Source organism: Cyprinodon variegatus, unplaced genomic scaffold (genome assembly GCF_000732505.1).
Source record: "Cyprinodon variegatus isolate N-32 unplaced genomic scaffold, C_variegatus-1.0 Scaffold1142, whole genome shotgun sequence".
Taxonomy (NCBI): domain Eukaryota; kingdom Metazoa; phylum Chordata; class Actinopteri; order Cyprinodontiformes; family Cyprinodontidae; genus Cyprinodon; species Cyprinodon variegatus.
Genome location: NW_015151595.1, coordinates 187970 through 200567, shown reverse-complemented (window position 1 = coordinate 200567; position 12598 = coordinate 187970). Strand labels below are relative to the sequence as shown.

The 12598-nt window shown below is 40.1% G+C and overlaps 1 protein-coding gene across 1 annotated transcript in view; it reads left to right on the top strand.

The window, feature by feature from the left end:
- The window catches only part of LOC107101724 (connector enhancer of kinase suppressor of ras 2-like), an 84003-nt gene that overhangs the window by 32438 nt on the left and 38967 nt on the right, over positions 1-12598 (top strand). The window contains exons 9-12 of the mRNA XM_015400740.1: positions 2339-2458; positions 5537-5596; positions 5700-5768; positions 9300-9446. Coding sequence (XP_015256226.1) covers positions 2339-2458; positions 5537-5596; positions 5700-5768; positions 9300-9446 — 396 coding nt within the window. The remainder of the gene's footprint in view (positions 1-2338; positions 2459-5536; positions 5597-5699; positions 5769-9299; positions 9447-12598) is intronic.

The window sequence follows — 12598 nt, the reverse complement described above, 5'->3', positions numbered from 1 at the left end:
CACACACACACACACACACTGACACACACCCCTCAGTCGTCTCCTCTCCATCTTCTTCCCCAGTGATGTCTAAGTATGTATTTGTTCAGAGTGTGTCATTGTGCTGTGGGAACCTGCAGTCTTTGTGTTTCAGTAATCAGCAGTAAGGAGAAGGTGGGGTGGGTGGGGTTCGGTTCAGGGGTCTGAGACGGGCTGAGAGGGGCTGAGAGGGAGGCCTTCGGGCTGCTTCGTTACTCACATCTTTTTTTTTTTTACAGTGTCCTGTCTGGTGATGTGGCAAAAAGAATAATAGTCTTGATGCCAGAAAGAGCCCAACAGATTTTACTTTCACCAGAGGAGCAGTACGGCTATCGCCATAGTGATCCGCTTGATTTATGCGTAGAAATAGCTTTATTATAATTATGCAGGGAGTATTACAGGTTATATGGACACTGCAATGGAAGTAGAACAGGAAAGGAAAAACAGGATAAAGGAGAAATGATGATAGAAAGAGGAGATAAAAGGGAGAAAATGATAAAACATTTTCATTCTGCTTCATCAGCTGCAAAGAGACGTAAAAAGAACAGAACAACCAACGGATATAAGAGATACAATAAAGTAACACCTTGGTACTATTGCTGAAGTATACGTAGTATTATTTAATCTGACATGTACTCTGTGTTACCTGGAGATAATAATGTGGGCTTTCTGTGTGGAGGTGAATCTCTGAGTACCTGGAGCCAAATACCTGTAGTTGATTGTGAGAAGAACACTAGTGCATGAAAGGTTTATCCAAAGGAAAAATGCTCAATAGTGGTTGTGGAGAGCCGAAGACGCGCCCCCCCCAGAGCAGCGAGGCGAGCACCGGGGGACCCAAAGCCCCAGATGCCCAAATGGACCCCAAGAGCAAAGGCTCCCAGGAGGGGCCAGCCCAGGAAATCTGACCCCCACCAAGGGAGGAGGAGAGACGGCCCTGAGGAAGTCCCCCAGCCACCGCAATGCCGGAGCCCCCAGGAGCCGCGGGGACGAGTCAGCGGGCTCCGCCGGCAGCCAGCCACCCTGAATCGGATCTGGCCATGGGCCCCTAGGGACCCAAGGCCCCAGGGGTGCCCCACCCCCTGGCGGGAGCCCCGGCCGGGGCCCCGAGGGGCCAGGCCCCGTGGAGCAGCCACAAGGAATAAGCCAGTAGCCACCAGAGGGAGCGGTTCAGACCCCAACCGTTCAGGTTCATCTCACATCCAATAATCCCAGGACCGAGGACCCGGCAGGCCGGTGGCCGGTCCCAGAATTACCAGATGACCCAATAAGTGAACCTAAAATCTAGTTCCTGCTTCGGGCCCGGCCCCACACCCCCACCTGAGATCATGACGGTTCATATTAATAAGGTTCTCAGAAAAACAGCTCTGGATAATTACAGATACTTCACCATAATTACCGCTACTTATGGGATGATTTCTTCTACATATATCAATCCTGGGTGTAAAACTAAACCAGCAGGAAGTTTCTGTCGCTCAGTCTTAGCCTCATTTGACCAAGTAGCTCCAATTAAAATCTCAGAGCCTAAAAAACTCCCTATGTTTACATTTTTACTGCATTGTTTGTGTGCGTGCATCTAAACCTGATTCTCTTCTAGTAGTTTTGTATATTTAATCTAATCAGAGTAGATTTGTATTTAATATTTAACTCTGCTATTTTTGCATCATTCTGCACAAAAGACTAAACAGTTTCTCCCAGACCTGTTGGACCAGTTCCTTTTTCATTCTTGTCTATGTTCGTCTTTATTAAATAGTACACAGTATAAATTAATTTGATAACCTATAAGACAAAGAAATCAGAATAGATTTGTCTATAAAATGATTGGCAGGTGGAAATGTTTCTGATTCTAAATGAAGTGCATTTGATCGACCAAAGAGCCAGAAAAGTGGTGAAGCTTTGCTTAGAACAAAGCTGCTCAGCTCAGCAGCCATGTTTGCTCAGGTTTAAGACGGAGCAAAGGGAATTAGGATTTAGATCTTTGGTGCAATCTGTCTAGTTTGAAAAGGATTTCTTTTAAAACAGTGATGGCAACAAATCAAGCTTTGCAATTTTACCAACTGTCATCCTGGCATCCAGGCTGGCCTGTAGTGCTGATGCATTGCTCTGCTGTGAGGGCGTCTTGCAGGCATGCCTGTGGACAAACGGTGACAGGAAGCAGTTTGTATGATGGAGTGAAGGAGGTGATGATGTGGAACAGTCTGATAAAATGATGTCTGTTTCACCTCCTCCAGCTGGGTCACAGCCTCACCCAGGGACCAAAACCAATCTCAGTAACTTTCTGTCTCTTTCTCTTTTTTTTTCCTACCTTTGACTCTTTCTTTAGTGTAAAACCTTAGCGGGGATTTGTGACCACATCATCTCTCTGTCGTCGGACTCTCTGGTGTCTCAGTCAGCACATCTGGAGGTGGTCCACCTCACCAGCATCATGCCCAGCGAAGGCCTGGTGAGGACAGAAGCTCACAGAGATAAATCCTGCTTATCAAACCAAACAGCAGCAGGACTTTCTGCATTTCTCTTGTTAAACAAGCTTCTCATTTTTCAACATATGTAAACTCAATTTAAAATTCAATTCAGTTTATTGTAAACTCTTCACCTTTTATTCCACGGGAATAATTTTCATTTTTGATGCCAAAGTGTAAACAATAAATTTAAAATGCAACAGAATTTAAATGCTTAAAGTATTGAAAGATCTTTAAATCATTTTTTTCACCATTTTTTTTTTTTTACTTTTCTGTCTGCAAAATGGAAATTAATCTAATATATTTAATTTAGTTTACTTTAATAGGTTCCCAAACACTTCAGCCTGAGACCCTGAAAATAATGAAACAACAGACTGGAGACCCTCTGAAATACATTCAGTTAATTTGATCTATATTCATTGAAAGGGAAATAACTATATATTAATACAAAATAAAAAAAATAAATATTTGATTCACTGTTTTAAATCTATTTTTAAATATTTAATTGTATATTTAACTAACTGGTATAAACATTCATAAAATGATAAAAGGACAATTTAAATCATATATTAGATAAATTAGCAAACAAACAAACAAAGACATAAATAAATAATGTTAACTTAGGGAACTTTTGTTTATTACACAGGATTTTCACATATTTGGGCCGTTCATATAATCAGTGATTACATCACAATCATTTTTAAAAGGTGTAAATATTTAAAGTTATTTAACAGTAGCTGTTTGCTGATAATAATTAGATTTTATCCAAATGTTACAACATTTTTAAGAGCTGTTAGTAAGAACTGACAGGCTTTGCTTCATCTTCAACTTTAATAATAACATTTTGCAATTTTAAGATCATCCGTTTCATTTTTCTCAAAACATATCTGATAAAAAATGTTCAGAAATCTTAAAGAGCTTGAATGATCCATAAAAAGCAAACCTGTCAGGAGATCTCTGTGATATTTGATGTTAGCTGGATTCTTATTTTTCTCTATCAGAGAAGTTTATGTTTGGCTTGATGTCTTAAGTGAGTAATTGGATCAATTAAAGGCTAAATATGGGGCTTAAAATGCTGATAAATATTGTTTGGAGCGGTGAGTGTCTGGCTCATAAAGACATAAACAGACATCTTTAACGGTAGCTGATGGTCTAACTTTGTATAATCGTTCTGATTTCAAGCTAGCAGTGGAACATAGAATCCTCACTGAGCATCAGATCATTCAGTTTAAAACAGCACATGTTCTTCGCTGCAGGTGAAATGAAAATAACCGCGTTTAACATTCACATCTACCTTTTTAACTCAGCCAAATAGACTGCAGAAACCAAAGGTTATAAATGTGTTAGTTTACTGATTGGTCGTTTTTCTTCCCATTCTTTACACCTTTCATACCAAACATTCTGCAGAATCAAACGGTGGGAGGACTACAGTAGTAAAAAAGTGGAAAAGTTCATATGAAATGATTTGATTCTTTCTCATAAATATAAGAAAAAATATCACTGATATCCTTTTAGTAGTCATTTGAGTCATTTGTCATTTGAAAAGTTCTTTAAACAGTGTAAGGAAAAGTTTAGTTTATAAAGGAGTAGTCCTGGTTAGTCTTTAGGTTTCGGATCATTTGGATCACAGTTTTTAGTTTCTGTTATTTTGCTAGAATCACTTTGCTATGGACTTTCTACCATTCCTGGCCAACAATAGTGAGCTATGAGTAAAGGATGCTTTTAGTCACAAAGATAACCAGCCTATCTGGATGCAGATTTCTACAGTTGGATGTTTTGTTCTTAAAACTTCAGTAAATTCAAAGCCCTGCTTCACTTTACAGCCAATGATCAGATCACAGCTTTTCAAAGGGGGTCATCACCATCCAGCGATTTTTTATAGTCATATTTTCTCGTCTTTCTGCCCAACTGGAAAAATACTTTCAAAGAACATTCTGGCATTCTGCTTTTTAAACCTAAGAGGTTTAAAAGTCCATTCTTTGGGTCTATTTGCCAAACTGCAGAGTTTTAAAACATCCAAACCCCCCACTGGTCGCCCGTATGTGTGAAACACACTATTTAATATGTGTTGTTTGGAAATATAGATTTTATTAAATCGTTTGAAGAAAGTTTCACAGATTATCCTTTTAAATATAGAGATATGATGCTGATTAATGCATGTTCCCTGCATGAATGCACCAAATATTTGCCAATAAAAGAAAAGCCCTACAGGTTGGTATAAACCGTGATATTGTTCCAACTGCCCTGTGAACGGACCAACCTCTTATCCCACATTCTATTCTCAGCATTATGGGAGGAGTGTCTGGGACATTAATGCATTAAAACAAAACTAATATCCTTCTGAGAATCAATTTAAAGAACTTGGAAGTGAGAGACTTGACTATTTCATAAATTGGTTTCTGTCATTAAATGATGGTGTTTCTCCTTAAAAAAACACACTGAAAGTTGTAAGAATATCAGAGAATACTTTAAGCTGTTCAGGTTTCCTGTGATAGTAGTTAATAGCAGAGGCGGGTAGAGAGCAGCACTACTTTAACATTTTTCTAATCAAATAAAATTAAAAAAAATATTCTACAGAGAAGCGACTTGAGTCCTGAGTGACTGTTGGATAAAAACATCTGATTAAATGTTTAGAAATGATGCTGCAAACAGACTTTATGTGAAAGTTCTGGTATTTTAAAGAATCAAATGTCTAAAGAATACCAATAAATGTAATGAATATAAAAGAACAAATTTATTTACCATGTTTTTTAGGATAAAACTTATATTAGGACGGATAAGAAAGAATTTACTGTTTACTGCATGTTTACCTGAAAGAGGGCAGAGTTGGATATTTTACAAGAAGATTCCTCAAGTTAAAGTAAGAAGTATAGTGCAGTAAATTTAGTAAAAATACTTCAAAGTAAATGTAACTGAGTAAATGTAAGTAATTATTCCCAGCTCTGCTGATTAGTGATGATTATTTCTTAAACTATCATTCATGTCCTTTAGTTTACTGAACGTTTCCTCAACATCTTCTCTTTCTGTTGTTTTTCCTGTGTCTGAATCCTCGTGTCTGTCAGGGGATGTACATCAAGTCAACATACGACGGCCTCCATGTTATCACTGGAACCACAGAAAACGTATGTTTAAAAAAAAAACATCTGGAGGTTTGAAAGACTCCAAACGATCGTCCTTTTTCTCCAATAAAACTTCACCAACTGATTTAGTTCCCCTTTCCTCCAGTCTCCTGCTGATCAGTGTAAGAAGATCCACGCTGGAGACGAGGTGATCCAAGTCAACCATCAGACGGTGGTGAGTAAAAACCTTCAAAGCGTGTTGAAGTCTGGAGAAGCTGCTGCTGCGTCTCTGCAGAGAACAGTTCCTTCTTCACTCTATAGATGAGGAGCATATTTCCCCTCATGCTCCTGTTCACGCTCTGTCCCAGTCTACTCATACTGGGAGGGGACTCACATCTGATGGTTTAAAGTGTCATTGTATGACTGAACTATTTTTCATTGCATCACTCTTCTACACTGTGTTTTGTTGGGATTTTAAGGTTCTTTCTAAATAGCATTCATTTGTCTTCGACTCTTCTTAGCTAATATTTTGTGATTTAGTGTTTTGTCTCTGTGAAACTTGCAAAGAGTAAAAAGTTAAGATGACTGATCCTGACTTTAGCTGGACTGCTTAAACACATCCAGAGCATATTTTTGATCTGGGGGGGGGGGGGCTAGCTCAGCTGTCATCATCTAAAAGATTTAGAAGAAAATAGCAGTTGGAAAGTTTTTCTTCCAAGTTTTGCCTTATTTGTCCCGTCAGGCCTCTTATTTCCACATGTTTTCAGTAATAAATGCAGATCTTCTCTCTACAAACATTTTAGCCCAACTTGGATTTTATTTTTCACCTAAACTGCTTCAAACTTCATCCCTTTTCTCTCCGGCTCCATTCTGTGGTCTTCTTCATGCTGTTAGTTTTCTTTAAACTGAATTAACTATTTAGTTAATGACTTTGTGTTTTTCTACCACATAAAAAAATAGAATAGAAAATCCCTTAATTGTCACAATGTGGAAACCTGCTGCTTATTGTGCAGTTTTTGCTGATTACTGTCACCGAATGTCTGCTATTTGTAGGGATTGGTCTGGAAAAGTGTTGCAGGGTTTTGAATCCAGCTTCCCTCTGAAATGCAGAAGCTGTAATTCAGATCAGCTGTGAAATGGGCGGCCATTTTAAACAACGCAGAGCCTTTTATTAGTATTACTCATGATGTGTGAAAATAATCAGTTTGATATTTCTGGAAGGAGAAAAGGAGTTTCATCTGCCGCTGCAGATTTTTTCCCCTGCATCTCTTAAATAATCTGTTTACATGATGTTTCTGCAGAAGCAGGTTCCTTTTGATTGACGTGTCATGGAGGTACGCATTATCTCCCCTCCTCTACCTCAGGGTGACAGTGCAGATCGCACCCTGCCAGGCTCACAGCTTCAACCCTTTATTACCACCTCGCTAGGCCCTCACCGCTCTGATCCTGCACTCTGGGGGAGAAGATAAGCAGGGGGGGGCAGGGGAGCGTGCGGCGGGAGAAACAGGGTTGCAGCAGAGCTGGAAGAGTGGGACAAAAAACGGGAGGAGCACAGAAAGAGGGATGGAGGGAGAGGAGGGATGGAGGGAGAGGAGGGATGGAGGGAGAGGAGCACACAGAGAAAGAGGGATGGAGGGAGAGGAGGGATGGAGGGAGAGGAGGGATGGAGGGAGAGGAGCAGAGGAAAGTGAACAGTGGGAGGAGGGGAGAGAAAACACAACATCACGCTTGATAAGTTTATCTAGCCAGGCTTCAAATTAAATATGAGATTAGGTTGAATGTTGAATGAACAAATTCCATTACATTATGGGGTGATTATGTAGGACTATCCCATATATTAAACAAACAAGACCGCCGCCATGTCTGAGCATCAGCATCGTCTGAGACTCCAAAACAGGAGGCGCAGCTTTTTGCTCGCTAAGTTAAATTTGCTCAAATAGCACAGTAGCTGTTTGAAGAGGCAACATCATTATGTGGAGGTAATAGCATGTGGGAAAATAATGAAGACCGCTGGGATTTTACTAAATCTCTTAAGCAGCAGTTTATGCTAGTTTTATTTAGGTAGATGTCTTCCTGTTTGCATAAGACAGCATCTTCACACAGCTGGTCCAGATTCCTCTGTTAGTTCAGGCTTTTTATTTCTGCATCAAACAATGTCTGGAAAGGTTAGAAACTTAAAACTTTTCTAGACCTGCTTTTACCAGACCTGCTACTCGTCATATAAATGTGGGATGTGGAAACGAGCATCGCATGAATTAGCTGCATCTGTTCTAATATATCAGACTAAACCTGCAAGGCCTCATCTTTTACCCAGTCACTACCTTCACAGTTATGGAAACTTTATTATTCTCCTTACTGTATTTGTCCTTGGCTGGAAAAGATGCCGGACTTTTTACCGACTTTAGCGGCTCGTTTAGCCCTTTGCTTCAGATCTTAATGCTAAAAATGTCTGCATCATTTTTTCTGACTAAATGCTGAATGAATGAATATTGGAGATGAAAGCTGGACTTTTCGATTCACTTTACAAACTAGAGCTTTACAATCACAATCAGCTGCTGTAATTGGTTCAAATTAGAAGAAACATCCAGAAAAACAACAAAGTCAAGCAGACATCTGAGCAAACGTGCGTGTGTGACGGCCAGTGTTTGCTCGTGTGTAGCGGGCGCTGCAGACAGTAACTGAGAGGCGATCAATGAGCTGATGTGAGCTCTGGAGACGGCCCGGCCTCAGCCACAGCAAAACTCTGCAGTCAGCAATCTCTCCTGTACTTCTTCACCAACTCCCTCCTTCTTTGAACCTTTAATGACTAAAATACAGTTCAGTTAAAAATAACACTGCTTTTATTGTCTGCATAGAAAAAATCTTTCTATATTTCTGTCATGATGAGAATAATTCAGTCTGTAAAATGTTTCCTTTTGTTGCTCATTTATTATTCTTAGCTGCAGCGAAATTTATTCTTCACTTCTTATTTCTCGACGTTATTTGGATCAAAGACAGTAAACCTTGGTTTTGTTGACCAAAGGTCCAAAGGTTTCTAAATTGTTTTCTTTTTTAATAAAATGAAAATAAAGCTTGTAGTTGAGTGATTAATATTAGTACGTTAACCAAATAATAAATCCATTATAATGTAAAAGACAGAACATGTGGAGGGAGGAAATGGTTTGGTGGATAGAAAAGCGACCTTTCAAATTAAAAGACTTGATTCTGATCATCAGACAGAATAGTGCTAAAAGCTGAGCAGCCATTCACTAAGGATTGCTGTAATCCAATAACAAACTCTGGGATTGGTACAGATACGTTTAAAAGCTCATTTTTCTTCCCTTCAATTCTATTCAGTTTATTTCTATAGCTCCAATTCACATCATGTCATCTCAGGTCACTTTATAGATCCAGATCAACCAGATCATCCAGTCAGATTGATTCAAAGTTTTCTATCTAAGGAAAAGCAGCTGATTGCATCGACTCATTGACTCTTCAGCAATCCCTCACACTAAGCATGCTTGTAGCGACAGTGGAGAGGAAAAACTCCCTTTGAACAGGAAGAAACCTCCAGCAGAACCAGGCTCAGTGTGAGCGGCCATCTGCTGAGGCCCACTGGGGTTCAAGGAGACAGAAGCAGACATAGAAAAAGAAGCATAGATACAAAATCCTTATTCAATGATTAAATAAAATCGATCGATTTCTTTTTATTGTTTTATTTTCATCAGAAAAAAGGAAATGATTGTCTGAATTTCCAGGTGTATGAATAATTTGGGGTCTTTTTCAGGTGGGATGGCAGCTGAAGAACCTGGTGAACGCTCTGAGAGAAGATCCATGTGGAGTCATTCTGACGCTGAAGAAACGGCCCCAGAACACCCTGAGCTCCACGCCAGCTCTGCTCAGGAACGTCCGCTGGAAACCGCTGGGTCTGCAGGTAAACCAGCACTTCCACACGTTTTCCAAACCTCATTAATCAGAGAAATCCTTGTTTTCAGATGGAAGCTCTTTTAATTTCTTTCTTTCATCTGCTGAGAGCTGCTGATTGCTGAACAAGACTATTCTTAGAGAGATATTTCTAGTTACATTTAGTCATTAGAATAGTGCAACATGAGCTGAACTTTATGATGAAATGACAGAAATCACTGCTTTGTGAGCTGAGCTGGAAACCCAACTCTAAAAGTCTGATTAGTTCCTACCGTTAGCATTTCTATCCTCAGAATTAAACATGAAGGAGGAGACTGATGCAGAGTTCAATATGACCTGCCATCATATTTAACTATTTCTTTCAGCTTTTATCATCATTCCAGTGTCACAAGTACAGAGCAACAACATTCAGTCTCTGCATTTAACCCCTCCCCTTGGGGAGCAGTGGGCGGAGCAGTGTGGGGTTAAGGGTCCTGCTCAGGGACCCAGAGTGGCAGTCTGTGGGAGTGGGGTTCAAACTCAGAACCTCTGGATTCCAAGCTCTATGCTGGAACCACTAGACCAGCCCTCCCCTATGAGCCTTTAATTCAGTTTCCAGCATGATGTCAGACTTACTGAGGGAACCGAGCTGATTGCTCATTGACTTTACAGAGCCTGGTTAAGCATGCAGCAACAGTGGAGAGAAAAACATCTAATCTAACATTCTAAAAGGACCTGCATTAGAACCAGGCTCATTGTGAGCGGCTCTGGGTGAAGAAACATTTATAACGGAAACCTTTTCTCTGGGCAAAGAAGACATCACCAACCACTGGTTTTACTGTTGGGCCAGTTTATTTAGGGAGACAGACTGGTTTAGTTTACGGCTATACCTGAGGAAAATATGTGTAACTATTCACCACCACCTGCCATTGCTTGGTTCTACTCCTCTCTTTTGTTTCCATCACTGTTTTTCCTTTTTTATTAGCGGTGCTTTTCTTGGTCCTGCTCATCTCTGCTCATAGGGCCAGAGGGGCAGCAGCTGTAAGGAAAAAACAAGTAAATTAGGATTTAGTCAGAAGTTTAGTTAAAGGACAAAAAAAGGTCCGGTTATAAATATCACTCAGGGAGGGTCTGTGCACCAACAGTAGAGATGTTTTAAACATCATATTTACAGCCACAGGGTTTCATTCTCCTAAGTTTGGTTCTCAAATCACCTCCAATTTTTGCTTTTACTTAAAGTAAAGATGAAGCGTTTCAGATCTAAAGCTAACTTCAGTGAAGCATCTTTTATAATCCATCTATTGCTGATTTCTTCCGTTTGTGGTGCACAGAAAGAGCAGGCTGGGGTGAGACGGATAAAGGGGTGAGATGAGGGTGACTCTGCCTTGATGCTGTGTGAAGAGCTGACTGTCTTGTCAGCCTCCTGTGTTCCACGGCGGCTATTTTTAACTTTGCATCATCAGACCAGTTCATTTACATGCTACTTCCACGCTTTGATCTCTGCTCATCAGAGCACAGCTGCTCCTTTTCTCTGGCTCTATGTTAACCCTTGCCTTCTTTAAAAAAGCTGCTTCTTGTTTCCATTTTGTTATCCTTGACTTTACTTCCTTCCAGGAGTCTATTGTTCTATTTGTTGTGTGGAAGAACAGAGGATTGGGGCAATGTCTCCCTGACAGACCGTTATGACGCAAACGCGCCACGAGCGTCCAGATAGGAGCTCAGAGACATCTGCTGTAGAAGAAAAGAAAGCCGTGTTTTAGATTCTGTTCTCTCTCAGAAAGACTAGAGCTTTTAATAATTCATAAGCAACAACATGCAGCTCCACTGGCTCTGAAACAAGAGCCACTACTCAGCAAATACTGGAGATAATTCCCTGAATCTAAAATATTTTGCTAACAGCTTGTTTTAGAGAATATTCGTGTGTGTGCTGATAAAAGTGGAGCTGTATGGAGAGGGACTGACATGCTGTCGTTCATGCTTGGCCTCGTGTCTCTGTATGCGTGTTCATGCTTTGTGCATGTATGCAGAGAAATATTTTTCCATTCCGTTTCTGTTTTTTTAGCCCTGATTGCTCCTTTGAAAGAAGTAGGTCACCACTTTCTGTGCGGTTGTTTGATTGGATTCTCCCTGCGCTCTCAAAACAAACACCCACTGAAAACACATGTGCACTTTAAGCCCTGTTCTGCTGAGCGGCGTGCTCGGCTGGGACATTTCAGCAAAAAAAAAAAAGTGGCAAACATTCAGGCGGATTAAATCTAAATCTGCAAAGGAAACAATTTATCTCTGCACATTATCATGTGGATTTAACCAAAGTCATCTAACTGGAAGCCCAAGGTAGGATGGGATAAAAGCTATTTAATAATCCATCGTAATTACAGCCATGATTTGAGTAAAGAGAATGAAGATCAGTGTGATGATGCACATTACAGGCATGACTGCTGTGCAAAAAACCTACAAGCTCCCAGTTATCAGAAGCTGAATCCATTCCTCATATTCCGCCCATTGGCTCCTAAATTATAACATTTGCTATTTTAGGCTCAATACATTTCTGCTTATTGCTCTCTTTTATAATTGCGGCAAAACAGTCATCTTGTCTATTTTGGGTGTCTGACTAATCTTTAAATGCTGCAACTTTAAAATCCATAACTTTATTCCAAACATAATAGCGTGTTTATCCTGGTAAATCGTCATAAGTTGAATTAGGGAGGAGTAACAAATAAGACATTAAAGAAACCGGTTTAAATAAAGGAATCTAAAACCTTCTGTGATTAAATGTGTAAATCAATAAATCCGTTTTACAATTAGACAAAGAAAAGTAAACAAACACTTATCAGATTATGGTTTTATTTATTAAATGGAAAATGCTTTAAAAGCTAATATGATCCCTACAAAATCAACCTGCTGGGATTAGTGTCTCAGAAACAGCAACAAACACTGAGAACAGAATGAGTGGTGATCTATTGGTTAGTCTATAGAGCTATGAATCTAGAGGTTCAAGCCCAACTCCCACAGACTGCCACTGAGCAAGATCCCCACATATGGATCCTTATTTATACCTAAAAACAATAAAACCCCTCCCTCCTGCCATCTTCCAGCAGTGACGTCACGGTGCGGTAAGCCTAGCGCCATTCTCCCCGCTTTACAAGCTAAATCAATGGGAACTACTAGACACATCTGCAATCA